The 25,530-nt window shown below is 39.4% G+C and overlaps 1 protein-coding gene across 6 annotated transcripts in view; it reads right to left on the bottom strand.

Annotated features, from left to right (window-relative positions):
* Ell2 (elongation factor for RNA polymerase II 2) overlaps positions 1-25,530 on the bottom strand; it is a 63,252-nt gene that overhangs the window by 14,278 nt on the left and 23,444 nt on the right. For 3 of the 6 annotated variants that reach the window (XM_031360514.1, XM_031360513.1, XM_031360515.1), the window contains exons 3-5: positions 11,716-11,837; positions 8,032-8,195; positions 1,350-1,609 (exon numbers count right to left, since the gene is read on the bottom strand). In XM_031360514.1, coding sequence (XP_031216374.1) covers positions 1,350-1,609; positions 8,032-8,195; positions 11,716-11,834 — 543 coding nt within the window. In that variant the 5' untranslated portion in view covers positions 11,835-11,837. The remainder of the gene's footprint in view (positions 1-1,349; positions 1,610-8,031; positions 8,196-11,715; positions 11,838-25,530) is intronic. The other 3 variants (XM_031360518.1, XM_031360516.1, XM_031360517.1) reach the window with 1 other exon arrangement.

Below are 25,530 nucleotides of genomic sequence, written 5' to 3'. Positions count from 1 at the left end.
ATGTGGTAGTGGAATACACCTTTAATGCCAGCACTCAGAAGGCAAAGGCAGGTGAATCTTTGAGTTTGAGGCCAGCCTGGTCTGCAAAGTAAGTTTCAGGACAGCCAGGGCTACATGGAAAAACCCTGTCTCAAAACAGAACAAAACAATTTCTTTCAAACAGTATTCAATGGGTTAAATAAAGATTGTCCCAAGTAACTGAGGGACTAGCTAATCCCAACCTGTAGACAATGGTTCTACTCCTTCATAACCTTTAGTATTGTGTTTGGATGTAAGATAATAATGAATGAAATAGACTTAAAACTGTTATTTCTTTAGTATGAGATAAAATACATAAGTTTTAAAATTGATGAAATTTTAGAATTTTGGAAATGTCATTATTTTTTAGAAAAAAATAACAGAGCAAATACACTCATGATGGAGCTGAATGTTAATTTATACTTACCACCCAAAGTAAATATGAAAAATATAGGAAATTACTATTTAACATTTCTTTAACAAAAACCAACACCCACTTCACAGTGCACCTTGTGATTATAAGGTAACTGATCATATCTAATCCTGAAATTCTCATATCCCTTAAAGAAAATGACGACTGGTCTTGGCACATACAATGGCCAAAAAAATAAGAAGTAATGAGGGCTCCAAAGAATATGGAAGCCATGATGGATTCTAAATGATTTACTAGGCCTAATGCCAACTGATGATTAAGAGGGGATGCCATACAACTTTGCCTCTATTCACCAGTTAAACTTAGGTGATAAGTGAGGTAATGTAAGACTAAAACAACAAAAAACTTCCCTAGTTCGTAGTGAAATTTTGGACAAAATTGGTTTTAGCCAAATGAGAAAAATGCTCACATTTCAATCAGTTTTTAATGAAACTGCTAGGTGGCATAGTGGCACATACCAACACTATCAGCACTCAGTAGGCTAAGGCAAGAGAATCAGCAAAGCAACCCCCATCTTAAAAACTAAGCAACCCAAGATGTTCTAACTTAATACTACTCAAGAATTATATTTCTACATGAAGATTCCCTGTCTAAAAAATAGTGACAATATGAACAAGAACAGGCAGAGGGTTTGTTGTTTTTAAGAAAGGGCCCTACAGAGGCTATAACTCAGTCTGTAGCTAAGGGTGATCCTCAACTTGTGATGATTCTCATGCCTCCATCTCCCGAGTGCTATTATTGTAGGCATGTCCTGTTTACGAGGTACTAGGGATCAAACCAAGGGTTTCAAGCACACTAGGGAAGTACTGTATCAACTAACTTATGTCTACAGCCCATCAACAAGTGCTTGAGTGAACCTCACCAGAAGGTACTCAGATATTCTCTGAGTTGTCCTCACCTGTTGCAGAATTGTTCCCAAGGAGTTCTTGTCTTTTTGATTGACACCATCTTTCTGCAGTCGGGCAAGCAACTCAGGTTTCTTGTAGGCTTTTAGCGCCAGTAAATGAATGACCCTGTCCCTGTACGGCCTCTGAGAGATACTGCTGCCACTGTGCATCTTTCGAATTGTATTTGCAGGGTTCATGGGCATTGACCTTTTCCTCTCAGGGACTGTGTCCGAGATGGCTTGAGGAGCTTTACGAATTTGCACTCTTTTCCCTAAAGTTCAGTGGAAAAGACATAATTACAAATCTATGTGCTGTAATTTAATGAGCACTGAAGTTTCCACAACCCAATTTATGTAACTTTTTATTTCTAGAAAAAAAAAGGTCATTTTTTTTCAATTTTTACTCTAAAGAAACATACAGGAAGTATTCTAATGAAGTTACCTACAGTATGGAGTACGGATTTTTAGTAGGATCATTTCTTAAAATAAATATTATAGATGTGCTTTTGCCATTTAGCTATGCATGGACAATAACTAATAATACAAACAACAGAATAGAAAAATTTCCATTGGTGATTCTTTGATGAAAGGTAGAAATAATTTTAATGCTGTCCTGCATTACTTATAGTACATCAAGTACTATAAGTATAATCTTAAGTATAATCTGCATGTACATCATTTCTAAAAGAGAAGAGGTGAAGAGAAACAGGGATTCAATATTGCCTCACAATAACATGAAGAAATGCATGTTAGATTTCATAAGGAGACACACTTGCCTAAGTCGGGGCATTACTATATTAATTCATAGACACAGACACCACAGGGACTAGAACCAACATCTACCAGGCACATTCCAGATGGTCCTTCTTAGTAGACAACAACACATTTTAGAAGTAAAATAAAACCAACCAAACACACGTACTCTCAGAAGACAAGTAGATCCGTCTTTATAAACTATAGAGACAGGTCAGATAGAGAGACAGAAAATGGTCCAAGAAGACACACCCCTCCCTTAGGGGCAGTGTCGTTTGTGTCAGCAACACTTTCTGCCTGGGCAGAATACTAACAGATGGCAGATGTCAACTTCTAGAAAACATCGGAAGTGACCTAGTAAACTCTCTATTCAAATCTATCCAGATAGAGCATCCTATTTGTCTCCAGTAACTGTTTCTTGGTAAAGGACAGAAAGCAGGATAAGATCCCTATAACATTTCCAAAGTAGAATCTCTTCACTTTTTTACTATACCTTACATCCAACTCCATTTCCTCTGGCTAAGTAGAGGGGGAACTAGAAATGACACATCAAACAGGGTGACTGTGGTAGGAATAACACTAAAAAAGTAGAAACGACCAATAAGTAAAAGCAAGTCTCATGAGCCATGTCTGAAGGTAAATCAGCTCTAGGAACTCGGCTCATTAGCGTTTCTGTCCAGCCTGGGCCCAGATGAACTTCGGTATCAGCCTACCTCATTCCTAGGAAACTGTCAGCTGATATACGTCACCAATAGGACATAAGTAATGGCAAATATCAGATGAAATTACTGTACAGTGAAGAAACATAACACTAAGGAATACTGCCTAGTGATAAGAAAACTAGTTAAATTTAATTATGTAAAGTTTAAAAGATAGACTGACAGCTGTTTTCTACATATTTCATAATTTTGAGTACGCTAGATCAACATCAGATGGAAAAGGACTAATATTTATCATGCACTGACTATGGTGTGGTGGTGGGAAGGCTCTGTATACTAAGGGCTTCATGCCAGTAAAATTTTAAAGGTGAGTCTTATCTCTATTTCACAGTAGAGAAATCTGGGGTTTTCAGTGGGAGATGCTCAAAATAGTAAAATGCTTACTTAGCACAGTGGGAAGGTTCGTGATTACTCCCAAATCTCAGTGGTACCTCTTGGTGGGAAAGGTTTTATGAATAAATGCCTAATGCTTTCCTATTGTTTCATGTTGGGCTGTAAGCTCTGTGAGGGCAGGGCTATTATGGCTGCTTTCCACCAACAGAATGAGTCAGTACTAATGACTGTGAATGACAGCAAGCAGAAGGGCAGGAGTCAACACAGTCTGTACTTTCCCACATTGCCAGACTGCCAGTCCAAGCAAGTAAGGACACATGGGCATCGTTAAATGCAAACCCTATGGTCTACCATTTCTCAGCTGTGACAGTATAAAAATCACATTCTTTGATTGTCCAACAGAAATTTCTGGAGAAAAAATAAGGTCAGTGTCATGATAATTTAGGAAATACACTAAATGCCACACTTCCCTCCTATTTGCCAATTCCTGGAGGAAAGAACTTGCTTAACTTTTTTTCCCAACAAAGCTGTCATTGAGACAGAACTCAGGCCAGCTCAAGAGGGGCAGATCGGCATTCTGTTTCTATTTGATCTACTTCAGATCCTTGGTCTCAAAATGGGCCCCAGAGGTTGCTATGTTTTCTTGTTCCCCTTGAGAAGCAGGCACAGGAAAATAAAGGAGGCTCATTTTGCCCTGAAGAGGAAAGGGAGTGTGATAATTGATTTAAAAATTGGATTCTGATGAGGGAGAGGGCTGAGTCCTAACAGCCCTAGTGGTGGTCTTCTGGTACCTGCTCCCAACACCCCAGCTTCACTCCTCCCTCAGATGGCTGGCAGTGGGGTGAGTGTCCCTTTCAAGTGGTTGAATGAACTACTTAAAACCCAATAACCTAATAACACTGGCACGGAATTACATTTAAATATCATTTGCTTGCTGTCCCTCTAAGTCTTTTGTGCCTTTTCAATCAGGAAGAAGACCCCAAGATTAATGAAAGAGATGCTACAGATGAAGAACACTTAGTGCCATAAACATTGATAGAATTGAGATGCTAAAGAAAAAGTGAAGTGGGAAGATGGTAAGTTCAAAGGAGTCAGGGCAGTTGTATTTGTATTTTTAATATTTGCCTCAGAAAGGCCCTTTTTAATAAAGCCTGTGGGAAAAGTTAATTCTCTTCCCAGACCCAACTGCTAATCAATTCCCTGGGCTCCATTATATACAGCAGCAGTGTTTGGTACCAACAGGGTTGGCTAAACTGGGGTTATATCTGACACACAGTTACATCTATGAGTTCATCTGTAGTTCCTTCATTTAGTACTAGATGGTAAAGTTATTTACCCTTCAGCAGTGGCTGTGAGTTAGCAATGTGAAAGAAAATGTTAATGTGGGCCATTAGAAAGACAGGAGCAAGGAAGCCATGCTTTGTAGACACTATCAGCAGGGATGGCTTCAACTCTGCCTAAATACCTAATCTATGCAGTAGTGTCTGCTTGTACCATTTGGCACCCGTGGTACTTTTTACAAGGTTTATTACACACACACACACACACACACACACACACTATTATACATATAAAATGTATCAGGCACAACAATGCCAGAACAGATGTTTAGATGTTCTCTAGTTCAGATACTCTATATATGCTAACTCATCAAAAATAAGGATAGTGGGGAAATTGGGAAAAGAATCACCACTATCAGATGTGCTGGGTTATTTTGTACACCTACGTAAGTATCAATATATACAAAGACTTGTAATTCAACAAAATTCCAGAAGTTAGGTAGAGCCTATCTAATAATTTTCTAAAAACAAAGTAGTGGGGATTAGTAACATTTTTCTTATGGAAAATGTTCACTACAGACAGAAACATTCAGGACTAGAGTGGAAGAAGTAACCATCATGTTGTCCAAGTAAAAGCATGCGTGGTTCCTCTCCAGACAACCAGGGTTTGCTCTTTGTTTCCCACAGGAGAGTTTCAGAAGCTTGCAGCCCAGGAAACCAGGCCAGGTGACCCCTAGACTCCTAGCAGAGCAGACTTCATCCTTAGGCTTGGCTTGAGGCCTAGCTCAGCTGGCAGAGGCCCAGCCTGGCACTATGCCATACCACACCACTGCAGGACCAGCATGACTCTTGCCTGCCTCCACCCAGGCTCATACCATTGAAAGGAACCTTGTTCTGCAAGTCTGCAGGTACCTAGGCTGGCATAGGTAAGCATTTGGTGTTAGTTTACATGGTACACTCAATTATAAGCTAAACTGGTAACTCCTGCTGTTTATGAATGAGAATACAATTTGATCATGAGTACATGCTCATTATCATTAATTTTTTTTGAGCCCAACAATTTGATGTGTAAAGTGTGTAAAATGGTTGTAATCTGTTTCATAATCACGAGAGTCAGATGAGGAACTACATACACAGTACTAACATGCACCTTATACATAACGAGCACTCAATAAGTATTGAGTAATATTAGCACTATAGGTTGATTCACTAACATCTTAAAGAACTGAGTAAGCCAGGCATTATAAAAAGTAGGAAAATACAAATGGAGCTGCCCAGCAGGAAAGGATCAAGTGGTAAAGAACAGACAATAGACAAACCTCAAATGCGACATAGCCAGGTAGAGTAAAACTTGGTAAACAGTAAACCCAATGGTATCCTAGAGTTTATCTGGTTTTGACTAACAACACTATTTTAAACTCTGAGGTGAGAAACTAGAAGCAGTCCAGAGATTACACCACAAATACTTAAAAGCTTGTGACGCAGGCCATATTAAGGGACATTAAAAAGAGCTGGGGTTAAGTGATTTGGAGAAAAATGGCTGAGGGGGTTCATGGCAGGATTTCAGATCACAGTACTGTGAGAGCACAGGGAGAATGAGTGGGCAGAGGACAGAGCTGGGAGGAAAAGAATGAAGAGACACTTGAGGATGGCAGAGATAATGTGGGGCTCTGATGAGACAGAGACAGAGAGAGAGGGGAGGGGAGGGAGAGAGAGGGGGGAAGGAGGGAGGGAGGGAGGGAGGGGGAGAGGGAAACAGAGAGGGAGAGGGAGAGAGAGAGAGAATTTTGGTTAGATTTAATCTTTGATAAACTTAGATTGGGTTACCCCTAAGATATATGGAAATTACAATCCCTATAAGAAACCTTGGGAACTCTAAAATTCCTGGTATCATTAGAACATACATAGTCGGAGAGATTCTGGATGTTGAAATGTTTGTTATATGAACTGAGTGCAGGGGCTCATGCAATCCTAGCTTTCATGAAGCAGAGGCAGGCAGGAGGTTTTGCAAATTGAAAACCAGCCTGTTTGACATAGTAAATTCCAGGGTGCCCTGGACTACAGAGTGAGATTCTTTAAAGCAAGTAAGCAACCCAGCCTATCCACCTTCTTAGCCGGTTATATAAACTGTAAGTGAATTGTTCTTAGTCCCTACACTAACAAAATATATCACCAACACAGGGGATAAGTACCAATCATTGGGAAAGTATAGGAGTGTCTGCTGATTTTCAAGCTTTAGAATAAGTCTAGGTAAGAGTTTGCAGCTAGTTATATTAGGGGGAAAATCATTTTGATGATTCGAGTGTTTTATACATTTAATCTAAAATCATTGCTTATAAAATGATATTAGATTAAAGCAACACTTTTAAAAACAGTTGATAGATAATTTACACTTTATAGTTCAAATGTTAAGTGGAGAAAGATCTTATGGACTGAAAAAATAATTTGAGATTTAGCTTATTAATATGGTCCACTAATTAAGTTATTTAATAAGGAGAAAAGAAAGATAGATGGCTGAGATTTGTTACTTCACTCCACAGGAAAGGGAAGAAAAAAAAGTCATTGTTAGTAACTTACTAGTCAGGGTACTGGGTCCTATGGGTACAGATGCCTGGGGAAGCTATGAATTGTTGTTAAACCAAACTAAATGTATCTAAGCTGAGCTCCAAGTCCCAGGAGAATTGGCTTTGTTCCAAAGACACTTGTTAAAGGCACTGTGGAGCCTCTCAAAGTTGAGTGCAGCATGGCTAGATCAGCAATGTAAAACCAGAGCAGCCACATCAAATCCAGGAAGGTGTTGCTTAAGGGATTTGGGTCTGTAAGAAACTGTTTGGAAACATTTACATTTCCAAATTCATATCCATTCCTTATTTGGACTATAGTGCCTTGTTTGAACTACAAAACTGACCAGAGACTTGAATAGCTTCTGTTCTCTCTAGAATTCTGATCTTGCTAATCACTGTAAACTGACTTATTAAAGGTTCAAGACACTTCTCATAAAAGAGACACTCATCTTGCTGATCTGGTCTAACTTCCCTGCCATCTGATGCACGTATTTGAGCAAACTGATGATAAAGATGATGGGGTTGGGGCCCGGTATTGATTAAATCATCATCCTGTTGCTTTGTCATAAGCACATTTTATACTTTTATAATAAAAATTCATTATTGTATAATAATCCTCTGAAAAGACAAGCAAAATATGTAACAATGAGGTCATCAGCTTGTTTGTTTAATAGATTTTGACATAAAAATAGCTCTATAAAAGTACAAACAGGAACCACACTGTCCATCACTGAACTTATATCATCCAATGACAAAGAAAACACAAAAGATTCGATCTCATTACCAGATCTCAGTACTGCAAAATAATAATAATAAACAGGCAACAGAAGGTTCCATAATTATAAAAGTCATAAAACTTTAAACTATGTTCTTTAATTTACCAGCAGCCTAAAAGGGGAAAATGACTTCTTTTTGGATCATGTTATATAAAATGTCCTGAAGATTAATTTTTGTGTTTTCATTCTTAGTATTACCAGTATTTACCTACAGTCATCTTGAGTTAGTCCAGTCAACCAATGTGATGGAGAAATACATCTATACAAACCTACATATGGTCCACCGGGTTTGATAACTTTTGTGCTTCGATTACGGCATTCCTCCTCTGCCTGGGTCATTCTTTCTCGAGTCATCTGATAGGAATCATTTGTTGCACACACTGTAATTTTATCTTGTATAAATCCCAGGCAATTGAGCTGGGAGGCTCCAGAGCTGTCAGGCAAGATAGTGGCTTTGTTAGATATGACTTTCCTTTTCACAAGAGAGGCAAACAAGAATCCCATCCTACAATCAGCAGCTAAAATAAGTTAACAGTCTTCAAAGAGCTGATATTCTCTGGCAAGGGTAACTGGACATGAGACCGAAGTCAGAATGAAAGTGTATCATGCAGGGCCATGCTATGGATTCTGAAGAGATCAAGAGAATGAAAACAGAGACGAGAAAGATAAAGATAGATGGAGAATAGACTCAGAAGAAGAGGAATGCAGGGGAGGGGTAAGCATGTGAAACCAGTTAGGGGTTTGAACAAGAGCATAATAGTCAGAATGCAGACAAGTAAGCTGACTCCTGAGATCTGGAGGAGGCGAAACTGATGGGGTTTGACCAGTAATTAGACATGGGAGAGAGGAGGAGGGAGAAAGGCAAAATAAAGATCATGTCCAGGTCACTAGCAATAGCGGCCCATCTACTGCACTAACAAAGGGGCAGGTTGCAGGACAGAGAGGGCAGTGGTTAACACAAACAGGAAGGGAGGACTGAGTCTTACAAGGGGCAGCTAAAATGCCTGGAGTGTTATGTACAGTGGGAGCAATGAGGACAGTGCTTCACGAGCAGAGGGTGGGGAGCAGTGTGAGAAAGTAGCCCAGAGCTGAGAGTTACACGACACTCATAAGTACTGGCTTTAGGGGCAAGGAAAGGCACTGCCCACTTAAAGGCATCACTTATAGTGAGATGGGGGTACTGAGGCCAGGCTTCGGGTGGAGAAGTGCATCAAAGGAGAGTGGTTTTTGTATCTTGATTGCTATTTTTTTAAGTAAGGGAGACTTGGGTATCTTTGAATACTGATAAACCAATCAAAGAGGACCAAGAGGTGGGTCTAACTGCTGGAGAGAGAACTTAATGAAGTGAAAGTCTGGCATCAGGGAGTCTGTTGTAGCATCACTGTTTCTTACTAAGGGACACATACGTGGTAAGAACAAGGATGATGTATAGATTTTACATGCAAGTTAAGCAGTGCTTATTTATCTGGCTAGGCTGCAGCTCCTCTCCAGATTCTTTACTTGTGCCTTTTAACTTAGTTGAAACTGGAGAGATTCCAGCACGTGGTACAGTTATGAGTTTTGCTGCTCTTTGGCCTGGATCACTGTTTCCCACAGGTGAGTAGGCATTACTGTCTGCCTCCAACTACGTATTTTCAATAAGCTTGTGTGTAAGTACATTTAAGGAATCTTTGAATGGTAATTTTGACTTGAGATTTCCGCCATTTTATATGTGTTGAAGTTTTGAAGTTGGAGACAGATAACAAAGGAGACTAGTTAGCATTTGCTGAATATCCACTTACTGAGCTTCTATTGTGAGCACAGGCTGTGCTGAGAAAGCTGGGGCTTTTGAAGACATGGCACCATTATAAGTTAAGACTAGAAATGATGGATCCAGATTACAGGTAACTTACTTGCCAGACTGATAACTAAAAGGTTTTGTTTTTGTTCTGAGATAGGGTCTCTCTACATATCCTGGGCTGTCCTGGAAGTCACAGAGATCAGCCTGTTCCTGCTTCTGAGTGATAGGATCAAAAGTGTGTACCACCATGCCTAATTGAGAACTAAACATTTTAGTACTTTTGATTTCTGGTGGAAAGGGACACTAATGGATTTGCCTGAATTTTCTCACCCATTTTTTTTTTTTTTTTGTTTCTCTTCTCTTGCTGTATCAGACAGTTTTGTATATAATCAATCTCTAAGTTCTTTTGCTAAGTAAGTACAATATAAATATATAGTGTATATATTATATAAGACTAAAACCATATTACCTATTTAAATATATTTTACAATAAAATTTATGTGTGTGTGTGTGTGTCCTTGCAGATGTATGCATGCTATGGTGTGTGAGTAAGTCAGAGAGATACTTGGAGTCAGTTTCCTTTTCCCACTAGAAGGGTCCTGGAGATGAAACTCAAAGTTTTTTTTTTTTTTTTTTTGAGACAGGGTTTCTCTGTATAGCCTTGGCTGTCCTGGAACTCATGCTGTAGCCCAGGCCTTTGCCTCCCAAGTGCTGGGATTAAAGGCGTGCACCACCACTGCCCGGCCGGAAACTCAAGGTTTTTTAAGGTTTACTAACAGAAAAATTTTAACCATTGAGCCAAATGTGTATTACTTGTTACTATATAACATATGATTATGAAGTGATATAGTTTTGAAGAAAGGAATTTTTAAGATTCCTCAGGGGCAGAGTTCAATTCAATTCCTTCGGTATATTCCAGGGTACTTTATAAAATGATGTGGTATAGGTGTAAACTAAAATTTAACACCCTGAAAACAAAAGTCTCTCAGGTGATGGCACCATAATCAGACACTGGCATACCTCTGCTATATAAGGAGCACTGGGTGGAAGTTTCGAGGACTCAGTTCTCCTTTTGCCCGGCCACAAACTAACATAGTTATGTAATTGTGGATAAGTCACCTGTTAGAGACCCTTAGAGTTGGTTATTCTAGCCAGTAAATATGGAAGTGAAAGGAACATAAAAGGATGTATAATCTGTAACATATATAGCTCATTTAGGGGAGATTATTTTAAAGCAACACCAATATATACTCAGGTAGTTTAAGCTAGGTGGAAATAGCAACTTGGAACTTTCAGGAAGGCAGTTCCTGTTTCAGCTCTCCTTCTGATAGCAGTCCTTATAGACTCAGCTATGCAGATGAACCGCAAACAGTGACAGGTGTTAGCACTGTGCCTCAGTGCCAAAGCCTTATACCATGGGGAGCTGGGTATTAAACTCCTACACAAGGGCTCCCACTTTATCACAAACAACCACAGCAAGCAAGCAAATGGCTCATTGATTCTTGAGTCAAAGTAGGCGAGGGAGTCATGGCACCTAGGTAGGCATCTAGTCTTTTGCCTTTATTTTGTCTTCAATTTTTTCTTACATTTTTATTGCAATTACTGTCTTGTATCTAGCAGCCTGTGCAATAAAACTAAAAGAAGTCTTATTAGGCGGTGGTGGCACACGCCTTTAATCCCAGCACTTGGGAAGCAGAGGAGGCAGATCTCTGAGTTCAAGGCCAGCCAGGTTTACAGAATGAGTTCCGGGATGGCCAGGGCTAGTCAGAGAAACCCTGCCTCAAAAAACAAAACAAAACAGAAAAAAAAAAAAAGACATTCTAGAGCAACAGAGGAGCAGAAAGAAGGTATGCAGGACGCATATTTTTCCACCTTACTTTTACACAACACCTTGAGTACTATATAAGACATCTGCTCTTAAATACAATGAATGTTAAAAAAAATTTTCAAAATTGATTTTAACTTAAAAACTCATTTTGTAGTATTTTTGAATTCTGTAACTTTTCTGACTATACTCCAGTGACACACACATTTTCTAGTACATATGGTGGCTAATATGTTTAAATAAATGAGCTATGTAGTTAAATTAAATTAACATCACATGACTAGTTAATACACATTTTTTTTTTAACTAAGAACAAGCAGTACTTAGCACATTTTAAGCAGTACTCACCTCGAGAGTGTTTGCTGGATGCAGTCAAAGCTGCCCTGAGGGTTATCTTTCCCCACGTTTGACAAGTAGAAGTTAAAGTTGTGGACTTCACTGAAGGGATCATTTTTGGGAATTTTCATAAGCTGAAAGGTGGGAAAGAGAAAAATACCTCAGTGCTTATGCAGTTCTGCCCTGCTGGTTGTTCAAGCGATCCCTGTTATAACCTTTGATACATACACATCTTCATAGCATGTAAATGACCAAATAGTTCAAGCAACACGACAAGCATGCCTAGAACTCATCACAATTTGCTTCCTTTCTACCCGTAAGTGTGGGTAATCACTCCTCTTCATATGAACCCTGGTGAATAGTTTCTAGATAATATAATGGTCTCTGAGGTATATTCCACAGTCTAATCTTCTCCTGTCCTAACATAAACACATTTCATAATTCTTACTTTTTTGAATAGTACTTTTGAAAAATAACTAGTAACACAAGGCAAGAGTGTAGCTAGGACATATCTTGATGTTCCAACCATCCCTCATTCAGTGTCATATTTATGCAACAGAGTCAACAAGTCCTTCCCAATCTAGGCCCTGGGCAACACTCTGACATGGGCAGACATGCTTTTCTGTTTGCTTTTGAGACAGGGTCTCAGATAGCTAGGCTGGTCTTTAACTCATATAAGTTGAGGCAGGCCTTGAACTCCTAATCTTCCTGCTTCTAATGCCCAAGTGTTGGGATTATAGATATTTAGCTAGGTGGTTTTCTGAGGCCTTGCTCAAGTTCTTGATTCCCTGCTAGGTGAGAAATAGAATGCCTACCAGCAAGGGTTTCTTTTGACACCAGGCTCTGAATCACATAGACTTCCTGTTTATGGTAGGAGCTCAGAAACTTGTGTCATTAGAATCTTCTATCAATTGTTCCTCCTTTCTTAGTACCTAAAACTTTTCTTCTCTTTGATTTACAAAGGCTGTCACTGTGTTAGGAGATGGTTAAGAATAAGGATATACAGGCATGTAAAACATGAACCAATACCTTCTAGCGTCCAAACACACTGGGTCTTAGTTACATAGTAGATGAGGGAGAAGGGACATCATGTTTTGTAATACCCAAGCAGCTCATATTATTGAGCCCTCTCTGTTGTTACTGGAAGGATACAAAGCAGAGGGCACTGGCTCTACACACATGGCACACCCATAGATGTCCCAGTGAATGCATCCCTGTGTCATCCCTGCCTGTGAAGAGGACATGCTGACTCAAGCCATGTAGAGAAGCTCAATAAAGTAGGAAAGTTAGAGCTACCTTCTTCAACTTCCAGAAGAAGGAAGAAAAGGTAAGAATAGATCGATGTCTGCTGTCTGGCAATGGTAGTCATGTAGTAAATAACTCTTCAAGAAATAAAAACTTGAAGAAACATGGCAACATGCCTTCTAAGATTTGTCTAGAGCCAGAAAGGCTGCTGTGTATCAGATAACCCATACAGGTATTATCCAACAATTCCAATGGTATTGGCCTCTTTAGTGCTAATTCCTGAAGAACCAAGTCTCCACATTTATTATTTACTCTAGAAATTTATCTTGGTGGGCCTATAGTTACTCTCTAATTCTCTCATATTTCTAAAATGCAGTACCTTTGTGAACCCATCTTAATTTATTATGTTTGTAGATACTTACTGAGCTTAATTACCATCCCTCGGTGGCACATATGTGTGTGTGTGTGTGTGTGTGTGTGTGTGTGTATGTGTATATATATATATATAAATATAAATATATTTATATATTATAAAGATATATATATATATCTCACCTCAATCCTGTATTTCTGGGGAAGGCAAGAAGCAAGGATGCTAGTACTGAACCCAGAAGTACCTAAATCCCACCTTTACGCTGGTATACGCGCATACTGATATGGTGTTCATTTGTTTCTTTTCCCTGAGAGGAGCAGGGTCTTGCTGACAGAGAAACACCACAGCCCAAAGCCTCCACTTAAGGCCTGGGAGAGGAAGTGAAAGGTTGGAAAGGTCTGGACCTCTGAATGAAATCCTCCTCAACCATGAGTTCTAACTTCTATCCACTCTCAATTCTAAACCTCTATCTCAATTTGCAGAACCTGACTGTTAGGGAGACTTTCATAGAGGTTGAGGCCTCATTGCCATGTCAGGAGCGTAAGGTTTCTCTTTTGTGTATCTCTGACTTAGAAATACAATACCACTTTTCTGTTGAGAGTATAGAAGATTTGTCCTATTTATTAGATTTTAGCTTATATATCTTTTAAGTGATTGATTTATTTATTTTGTGTATATGAGTATTCTGTTTTCATGCATACCAGAAGAGAGGATCAGATTCCATTCCATATGGTTGTAAGCCACCATGAAATGGAACAAGGGTTGATTTGGCTACCTTTCTAGGAGGTCTGGGAAGATAGTACTGGCATCTAGAGGGAGGCCAGAGATACTGACAGATAAAATACAGTGCACAGACTCAGTAAGCAAGAATTGCCTACTCAGAAAAGCCAAAGAGCAATGCAGAAAGGTTGGGTTAAAAACAGGTAAGTTGTAGTCTTAAAACAGAATTCAGGATTCAGATTTCACTGACTTCTATAGAAAAGAAACCTGTCTTTTAAAAAAAAAGTATCTATTTCAAACAAAAAGAGTTACTTTGCTTTGTGCCCTCATTTCAATCTTAGAACTTCTGATGAGAAAACTAGAAAGCAGAAAAGATAAGCAAGAATATATGAGCCACAGAATATACATTATGGCTTATTCACATTTATTTCTTTTTCTTTCTCTAAATGGAAATGATAAAACTTATGGCATCCAGCTACAAGTCTCAAGTAGATCATGAGTCCTTAACGACTCTAGACCCTGATTAGATGAAAAGCTTAAAATACTTAAAATTAAAATTGAGACGTTCCTCTCTCACCAAGGGATTGTAAGATTGCTTCTAAATTTGGACTCAGAACTGATTTCCCATGGTAGTTAGCCCAGTCCTCAAGGCTGATCCTAAGTCCATGCAAACAGCATACATCCTCCCCACACCCTGCTGCTTCTTGTGTGCCACCAATTAGAAGGCTGGTTCTTAAGAAAATGAAAAGAAGGTACTCTTTAAGTAAACCGTGAGACAAAACTCCTAGATGTCAAAGCAGAACAGTGCCCTATCTCCAGTTCTACCGAAACTTGAGCTCTCTGTATTGGCCCTGAACTAAAGAAACACTCAGAGCCCTCCCAAATGTGGCCTTCACTGGGTCCTCCTAGTTTAATTGTCCCACACCTGCTCTGTCATACATAACCTGCTTTTTCCAGTGTCAGTTTTCCTGCTTACGGGGCTACAGTGCTAAACAGACTTGCCAGCTGTAGACCTAAGTGCTACTTTGTAGAGCCATTTCATTCTTGAGGGCATACTTTGATACTTATACATAAATAAACTACATCTAATTTGTACCTTGAGAAAAAAAATATTATTTAGAAAGTATTAAATATTGTGTGATTTCAGTTTCTTATTTAGTATGAAGGATATAGAAATATATCACCATATCCATATAATTGGGAAAGTAGTTATTAATTTTCATTCCAAAACCAAGAAACTAAACATCAAAGACTTAGGTTCACAATCCACAACCTTCCTCTCCAACTGCAGTATGTTTTCGATAAAAAGCTACAAAGAAAAAGTTTCAGGAAACTTTCAGACATTTATAATTAACATAGGCGCTGTATTCCACAGTGTCTTAAGTCAAAGCTTCTAATTATTCAGATACAGGCGCAGGCATGTGGCAATAAAGTACTGTCTGAAAGGTCATTTCAACATCAGTCACAGGCCTGCTATCTTAAGGATCTAGGGCAGAAGTGCAAGCATGCACTGCTGAAACGCGTGCACATGCACACTGATATCTGCTTAAAAGTAGTTGGTACCTGAGTTCTTGGGGATGTTCAGTTGAACCACAGGACCAGGGGAGTCCAGATCATTTTTCAAATCCTTCATTTTATAAATTAGAGACAAAGAGGCTCAGTAAACTGTTAAGGTCATATTCATGTTTAAAATTGCCACCCCTATACTCTCAGACCACTTTCTCTGCTCCATTGCTTTCTGAAACACTCATTACCTTTTAATACTAACATATTATGTTTATGGTATTTCTTCCCCCTCTAGAATATAAGCTGTGCTAAGACAGATGCCTTTGTGTGCTTGTGAATGTACTGCCAGCATCTTGAATGGTGCAGAGCAAAGTAGTCACTCGATATGTATTTGCTGAGTGAGTAAAAATGTTGATTAATGTCTCAGGCAGAACTAGAACTGGTGTCTGCTTTCTTTCCACCAGTATTTCCAAAGTATGCTGAAAAGTTTTATTTAAAATGGGAATTCTATCATCAAGTAAGTTTGAGAAATGCCAGGTTAAACAAAACGACTCTCTTGGCTGTAGATCTTTTGAACTAAAGAGTCATTTTCCAATTAGTGTGACCTAAAAGTCTATCTCTTCCACCTCTGCAGAATCTCAGAAAGCCAGCATGTCTCTTAGTCTCATCTGACTGGTATACATATCACTCAACTCTATGCTGTGTAGACTGTACACTAAGCTTAAATCTAGGTGAAACTTGCTGTAAGCATCTAAGCATTAGAAATATCTGTTGCTTTCAAATTCTCCTCAGACTTCTGATGATTCTGATTTCCTAAGAATCTAGAAAATGGTTTAGAGATGCATGCACTATACAGATCCCACAGTCCTGGGGAAGAATAGATAACCCAGAATTAGAATAGAAAATAGAACCCTCGACCTGAAAGCCACAACACAAATGAGAGCTGCTGTTCTGACTGTAGGTCCAATTTGACAGGTTTTGGGGAGGAAAGGAAAATGGCCTCAGAACAACCCAGATGTACAAAGCAATGCTGGAGGCAGAAGTACGAAGTAGATAGCCTTTAATGGCAATAGAAAAAAATTAAATATAGAAACACAAGGGAAATCTAAGGGCAGAGGCTAAGAGTTTCTAATATATGCTAAAAAGCTCTGGAAGTTCATGACCAATACTTTTGTTGATGAGAGTGGTGTAAAATGTCAAGTGCAACTGGCATAAAGAGAAATACTGGAAGTTATCCAAAAAAAGTCATGTCATGTAGCAATTAACATAAATAATACAGGATAATATAAATTCAATTGTTTCTTTGATTTCTTCCTTAACAAGATGTATGCTAAAGAAGAGAAAAGAAAAGAGCCTAGCTTTCTCTCCTAGTCTCCACATACCTCACATAGACCCAGTGTATTTTAAAAGTAGTTCAGGGTTAAAAAGTATAGCAGTGCAATACTGAGCTACGCCTTTGCTGCTGTGGCTGTTTTGGCGGGGTAGAGACTGGCTAGAAAAATTATTTCCTAGCTTGACATGCTCACCCTTATACTGAGTTCTTTTCAACTTGTCACCACTTTAGAGGAAACACTGATCATAATATTTATAACTGGTATTATCTGGAAAACTACAGTTTCATTCATTTATCCCACAAAAATTCAGTGAGTGCTATTATGCTGAGTACTGCTTGAGTTTCTATGGTATACTGTTGAATAAAAATAAGTGAGATCTTTCTAGGAGTGTGATAGTGGAGGGAAAGAGCAGGAGACAGAGAACTGGGAATTGATGTATTTTGTGACAACAGCCAATAGGACTCGTAGACTTATTAAATGTGAGGAATGCGAGAAAGAACTAGATGATGACATGGCCTTCTGTCTTAGAGAATAAAACTGCCTGAATGTGTGCAGACAAATGAATCCCCTGCCAGCTCCCTCTTGTCCTTGCTGTCTTTCATCCTGGAACTGACACTGAGTACCTTAATGCAGCTGAAGCCACTACCAAGCTGGGCACAGATCGTAAATACAATTGACCACTGCTGGTTTCACAGCTACAAAAGGGCTTCAAAGTGAGTTCTGTCATGACTCACTTTGCAGCTTGATGGCTAACATCACTTAGAAGACGCCAGGTGCCTGCGAGTAAGCTGGTTAGTAGCTGGCTATTTCCAGGAAAGGAAAGAGGGTGGGCTGGGCAGCTGCAAGGGAAAGATGCAAATAATAGATAATAAGAGATATACAGGGAAAATTATGTGGCTTAAGGAGAATGAGAAAATAAAAATTTATATTTAAAAATAAATGTAAAATTGAGCCAAATGCTAAAGCAGCTTTTGGAGAAAAAGTGAGAGAGCCATGGGAAAAATCTAAGTAGTGTGTTCAAAATGCAGTCACGGCTAGACTACACATATGAAGTCTTTGGGAGCAAAACCTAAAACCTCCTAGTGAGTTCAGCAACTCTCATCATTCTTATTTTAGAAAGCATTTAAAAAATCTGAATACATTACATAGAATTGATGCTGACATAGAAAAGAACTAAACTGTCTTCATCTCCCTGAATCATCTCCCAGAACACTACAGTATCCTCCAAGGCCCTCCTGTCCTGAAGACTTAGTGTCCACACCTCTCCTTCTCAAACCACCCTTGATGGCCCAGCTCGAACCCATCACACGTTCGTCTTCTCCTCCCCAATTATTTTTTTTTTATTTTATTAGATATTTTCTTTATTTACATGTCATACGATATCTCCTTTGCCAGTTTCCCCTAAAAAAAAAAAAACCAAACCAAAAACCCCCCAAAAACCAAAAAACAATAACAAGAGCAAACCCCTGTACCCTCCTCCCTCCCCCCTCCTCCCACTTGCCACCTGACCCTCTCCTGCTTACTGGCCCTGGCATTCCCCTACACTGGGGCATAGAACCTTCACAGGGCCAAGGGCCTCTCCTCCCATTGATGACCTACTTGGCCATCCTCTACTACATATGCAGCTGGAGCCATGAGTCCCACCATGTGTACTCTTTGGTTGGTGGTTTAGTCCCTGGGAGCTCTGAGGGTACTAGTTAGTACATATTGTTGCCCAATTATTTCTTAAATACATGTTTTCATTTATCTCCCCTGCTTTGGTTAAGATCCCCTCATGCCTTTGACAATGTCTTTTGTCTTTCAGTTTTTTGTTTTTTTTGTTTTTTCCTGATCCCTTCTCAGTCCTATCCTTAAATCATTCAGGTATGAGTACCTGAATCACTCAGGTTTTAAGTCAAAACTATCCTCGAATGCCAGTCTGAACACATCAGTCCCATACACCATTGATACTTTTTTATGTAGCTATCCAAGAGTGGTAATCAAAATGCCTTTTTAGGCATCCAGAGTTCTCTACATCTACAGCAGCTGAACTGGGCGTCACTCGCCATAGTGCCCTCCATCTCAGAGGCAGCACTGTGCCATCAGAAAACACTGGGCTGAGTCTCTGCTTCTTGTTTACCTTCTGGTGACATTTCTTTCACTTATGACTCAGCTCAGGACATTTCCCCCCATAAGGAAGCTCAGCCTTCTCTAGTGAGGTGGGTTTACTTGTTCCTTTTCTGGGTCCCCACAATCCCCACACCCTTTACTGCTTCTTTACTAAGTTGAACACTGGGTTCTGATTTATGTCTTTCCCCCCACCAGACTGAGTTGTTTAAAATCAAGGGCTGTGGTCTTATTCATTTTTATTTACATTTGGGACATTGAACATACCTCATAAATATTTACAGATTTATACAAACAAACAAACAAACAAATATGCCAGTGATTAAAAAAATACAAATGAAGTTGAAATAGAGCCCATATAAGGTTATTTTGGAAACTAGGACTTGCCAGAGAAAACACAGACTGGAGGGTACGAATGTCAGGATGAGGAAGTTTCTGATCTCTTTTAGGTTATATTTAGCCCGAAAATCTAGGCAAAGTGGTTTCTTGGGTTTGTGGTACTTAGATTTACATTACATACTTCTCTCTCTCTCTCCCCTCTCTCTCTCTCTCTCTCTCTCTCTCTCTCTCTCTCTCTCTCTGTGTGTGTGTGTATGTAGTTCTTTACTAAAATGCAGAACTCTTGTCCTCAAGTTTCATTTGAAAACACATCCCAACCTCTTAAAAACACAACTTAGAAGACCCAGGGAGACAGTTAAAGAGCTGGGGAGAACACACTAAAAGAACTCAAGGAGACACTGTCCTGGTCAATTATAAAGCAGAAATTTGTCTTTAAAAAAGAATAAAACAGTTTTGTTTTTCTGAAACAAAGTTCAAATCTGAGTTCTACAAGGAAAAAAAAAATGTTATATGTGAACAGCAAGTTCCAAATCCCTGTGAGCTTTCTTCCTTCCTGCTCCGCTGCGGTCCTGAGGAGAGTCACCCAGGCCTGGAGGAACTGCAGGCAAAGGCTGGCAGACCTAGCTTTGTACCTGGCAGTCATAAGCAGCGGTGTAAATCTAGTGAAGAGACAGACCTGACAGCTACGCGCTGCCCTGAAGATCAACAGAAAGGCTGGCCTAGGCCCCACATTTTGCAAAAGGCATGGCTTCAGCCCAGTTCAAGCAACATCACCGTGAAAACTTGCATGCTCACTAACATCAACAACTGTTTGGAAGGTTATTTCCAAAGTGAAACGGAGGAATGACCAGCTCTTAATTCTGCATTCCGCTATCAATTAATCTCAAGATATTTTTCTTTTTAAACCTATTTAGATTTTTAGAAAAGTAAACCTTCAGCTAGCCTGGTACATGTGGTGGCATATGCCTTGATTACAACATTCTCGCTGGTCCTGTAATGGAGTCTATTGGTTATCCAAATTTTCCCATCCTGTTCTCTCCATTCCCTGACTTAATTTCTGGAAACAGCTCCCCACCAGTTGGCCTTAAAATTCTTTTTTTTTTTTTTTTTTTTTAACAAATGTAAAAAAATAATGTTGACCAGTTATTTAATTATAATTATTATTTTTTATTGGTTATTTCATTTATTTACATTTCAAATGTTATCCCCCTTCCCAGTTCCCCTTCCACAAGCCCCCTATCCCTCCTCCCTCCCGCGACTCTATGAAGGTGCTCCGCCACCCACCCACCTACTCCTGCCTCAGCACCCTGGTATTACCCTATGCTGGGGCATTGAGCCTCCACAGGACCAAGGGGCTCCCCTTTCTGTGATTCCAGATAAGGCAATCTTCTGCTACCCATCCAGCTGGAGCCGTGGGTACCACCCACTAAGCAATCAATCACTCCAGGACAACAGTACTGTATAAAGTAGTAAATTATGTGACCTCATCAATAGCCAATAACTCACTGAATTCCTAGTGTGATGGCATGTGTGGGGGGGAGATATATCACTAGCTTAAAAGTTTATAATATTCCTTTATAGGAGATAGCCATCAAAAGGAGAATGCAGAAACCCAAACATGTTAAAATTTAAGATTATAAAAATGATATGCAAAAATGCCAAAATAGCAAAATACGTAAAAGGCTACATAAATACTATACTTATTTTAGAATTACTGAAATAAGGTAATTATCTCAAAAAGTATCATCAGTTATGAACAAAGACTATCCTACTTTGTTGGGGAGAAACATGAGTAATATAAAGAAAAGAAATCAAAACCACTCCTGGCAACACCAAATGGGGACACGAAACACTTGATACTTCATGGCATCTTAAATATCTAGCATATGCCAGGGATCATTCAGCAGATCACAATGTCAGTTTTTTAAAACGATTTACTTTATTTGTATCTATGTGCATATGTGCGTGCCTCTCTCGGTGTAGTGCCTGCAGGAGGTAGAAGAGGATGTTGGATTCCCTAAAGTTACAGGCACTTACGAGCCATCTGATACGGGTGCTGGGAACTAAACCCAGGTCCTCACTATCTCTCTAGCCCACGCTGCTAGTTTTTAAACATTATCAAATGATTACTTTGAAATAATAATAAAAAATTAAAAACAAAACAAAACATGCATTCACTATTGGCCAGGGGAACCAGCTCCCGGGAGTAGTTCTTAAGAGCTGTGAGGACAGAAAACAGCATCCTTCTAGAGGCATTACTGAAGGCCACTCCTACTCCTGACCTGGTGTATTCAACATTTCTGAATCTAAGGAAACAGAGGTGAAAAAAAAATACCTAAGGATGTTCCCTGTACTGTTACTATTGCATAATAACAGTATAAATAATCACAGAATAGCTAAATAAATGATAGATATTAAAACAATAAAATGTTAGGCAGCCACTTCAATTTTAAAGCTTTATTTAGGCTTTTGTTTTGGTTTTTAAAAATGAGGTCTCATGTGGCTCAGTTTAATGTCAAACTCACTATGGTGCTGAGGCTGGATTTGAACTCTTGATCTTCTTGCCATCACATCCAAGTGCTGGGATTACAGATATGCAACAGCATATTCAGCTGCCTCTGAACCTTTTAAAAATATATGTGTGAGGATGAAAAAAGACCAAAAAACCAAAAAAGACTAGGGGAAATCAACAGCATTGCTTTTCACTGGCCCAGACACTCCTGTTTCATCCTTATTCTTGTCTTGCTTTATACAGTTCTAAAATGTTCATTCACTTCATTTCTCAATCAGAAACAATACAGGAGGTATAAAAATAAATTAGATTTTAGGCTATCAATATAAAACTTTGCCTTCATGACTCAATCAGTTTAAATATTTTGAAAGCTCTAAGAATAAAACAGTGTCATTAACTATAAAATGCTAAGAGTTTCTTCAATATTAATCTTGCATTTGTAAGTTTCAAACACAACCTTCCCTAAAAACCAAGAAACAAAACTGCAAGCACCTGAGCATCGTTACAGCCAAATACAGAACTTTCAGACACCTGTGGCAAACAGGCCAGCACTGCACTTGTTCACTGTGCAATGGAAATATGACTTCCCGTTCTCATTTTTGAAGACAGACTTTAGTGAATTACCAACACTTGGACTGAGAAAACAAAGGGCGTCCACCTGAACTGTAAGAAAGTGCTCAGTACTTGTTAGCCGAGTATTGCTGCCTTCAATAATATAGCTACCATTTCTATTATCCCCAACAAAACACTGAAGGCTTTTGAAATATTCCTCACTGTTCTTCTCTGGGGTAGCTTACGTGGGAGCTTCTACTGGATGGAGCAGAACAATTTCGTTCTTAATCAGTTTTCTATTGAGTTGAGTTTTGTTAACTATCACCAGCTCTTCAAATCTAACCAACTGCTGCAGCTTACTCCCTAATCAGTCTTTTCCAAATTGAATACCCCTGGCACCCCTCGGTACCCCTCCCAATACCACTGCCACTATGTCTTAACTCGGAAGGCACACTCGGCTGCTCCCACACCTTTGATAATGCTAGCACTCCGCCTGGGGAAGAGAGCAGACAGAGGGCTTTCTCCACAGATAGATGACAAGGCAGCTCTATCAAGTTCCCAAGGAGCACAATACTCAGCCGTGGCTAAGCACAGATAAACTCTCCAGACCTGCCTTTTCCATTCCCTTTGTCAACTTTTTAAAAGAAGTTTAATATTCAGCTTTTTGCCTAGATTTTCATATCAAGCCTGACATCTCCAAAAATTTTTTTTATTTGTTTATGGTATATTTAGGACATACAGGTATGGGATGCATCTATTGAAATATGTTCTAGTTTTTTTTTCTTTTTCATTTAATCCATGAAGATAAAAAAATTATTTAAATTAGTAATAAGAAGGCAAACCATAATTTACATATTTACTTCAAGAAATTAACACAGTTTGAATTACAAAGGCTGACATCTGTGAAGTCACCAGCATGTCTGCAGTGAACTGGGTTTCCTCCTCTGAGCCTGCCTTTCCCTACCAAAGGGAACCAGTATTGGAACTTCTGCAGTTATCATTGTGTTGGGTTTTTAATACATTTATCATATGAAATCCACAGGATAATGCCTTTTGCTTGAATGGGTACTCAAGACTATACTAATCTGATAAAATGGCATCACTGTATGTGGCCACTGCCATGTTGTAGAGCTATAATGCTGTGCATAACTACGGTGTATCCTACCACTGAGTTAGTACACATGACCCCTTCCAGTCTGCTGCTATTCTTAATAGCAGGGCTTATTTAAGTATTCATGACTAACAAAGTATCCTCCATAGCTGAAAAGTGTCTGTAAATTCCATTTCATTTCAGAACTCTCTCTGTAAGTCTCTCTCTCTTTTTACTAGAAGAGAGTTGCCTTTTGCAAACCCTTTTAGTACAAATTTCTGGTGCTGGTGCTCTGACAGAAGAAGGCTGGAAGAGGTATGGAGAGCCACCCAAACAGCTTCTACACAGCACGACCCAATCACCTGTTTTCATCCTCTTAAATCTTGATTAATGGTCCATCCTTCCAATCAAATTCTCAAGCAATAAACACAGAGCTATCCTTGACTCCCCCTCTACCCTTCTCACTGACCTCTTCTATCATGAGCCAAATCCTGGTAATTTTGTCAAAGCAGCTATTGGCAAAGAATGTTAAAATGCAAATCTGACCACATGACTGACTCTTAGATTAAAACTTAAAAAGAGATGATGGTCTCCTTCATACTGACCGTATGAAGGCCATTGATTGTAACCTACTGGAAGATAATGGCATTAGTTTGGTGGACTTTGGCCAGGATTCTTTTTACTATTTTAAACTCCTTCTATTTATTTTTCTTTGTTTAGTATGGAGGTATTTTGTCTGCACATTTGTCTGTGTACCATGTGTGTGCCTGGTACCTGCAGAGGTCAAAAGAGGGCACCAAAAGAGCCCCTGGAAGTGGTGTTACAGATGGTTGTTAGCTGCCAAGTGGGTACTAAAAACCAAACCCAGAAAGTCTGCAAGAGCTCCTGAGAGAGCCATGTCTCCAGCCTCTTTACATTTCTTTTAAATCACTTACAGGATTCTTTTTAAAGTTTAAGTTGTTGTTTGAGAGAACAAACAAACAAACAAACAAACAAAAAGCAAAACTGGGATGTACAGATGAAGTTAAAGTAAAATAAATCTCAGGCAGTGGAACTTTTGTTTCAGCTTCATGAATGTGAATATCCATATGTGTTAAGGCTTCAAGTGAAATGTTTTGTCTTGGTGTATGGTAATGAGTGTGTGTGTGTGTGTGTGGTGGGATGATATGTGCATATATGATTGCTGAAGTGCCTGTATATGTGACCGTAGAGGCCTACATGGAATACCTTCCTTTATCACTTTCCAGAGGATTTTTTTTTTCTTGAGATGGTGTTTCTCACTAAAACTGGAGCATGGAGACCCCAAGATCCTACTACCTCTGTCTTCTAGGGATGTACACTGCAACACCTGTTTTTATGTGGACACCAGACATCTGAATTTAGGTCCTCATGCTTGCACAGCACAGACGTCACCCACTGAGCCATCTTCCCATGCAGAACTGTTTTGTATTAATGAGAATGATTTGCAAATATGTTTGAAAGACATTCGTCTGCAGAAAGACATTCCTCCCATCAGAAGTTTTACCCAGAAATTGATGAGTTATAAATGTTCTTAGAAAGTATCTCTCTCTGGGTGTGTGTGTGTGTGTGTGCGTGTGTGTGTGTGTGTGTGTGTGTGTGTGTGTGTCTGTATTCTTATAATGAGTTCAGCTGTAAGAAAGAAAACTGAAGGGGAAAGCCTTTCAAAGTTCAGACTTCCACAGAGATTTGCAGACAAGCAGCTCCTTGAGAAGAGGAGACCCACGCCACACCTGTTTGCCCTTTGCTCATGCTGTGAAAGCTCAGGTCCAAAAAGTATTGACCTCTTCTCTCACCAACCAAATCCTGGCAACCCCTCAAATTCATCTCTAATGTCTTCCTGACTGTCACTTTCATTAACAGCTGGAGAGGTGGTCAACAAATGTGTATGGGAATGTGAGAATAAATTAAAAAATATTAATTCAGCACTTATCAGAGGAAGGTAGGGGTGAGAACTCATGTCTCACACTGAAGGCAGCCTTCTGTAGCAAGTACTGGAAGGCCAAGTACCACCTCTGCGGCACTTCAGTAC

This window comes from Mastomys coucha, unplaced genomic scaffold (genome assembly GCF_008632895.1).
Source record: "Mastomys coucha isolate ucsf_1 unplaced genomic scaffold, UCSF_Mcou_1 pScaffold8, whole genome shotgun sequence".
NCBI lineage: Eukaryota > Metazoa > Chordata > Mammalia > Rodentia > Muridae > Mastomys > Mastomys coucha.
Note: the sequence above shows the minus strand (reverse complement) of the source record. Positions and strands in the feature narration are given on the sequence as shown.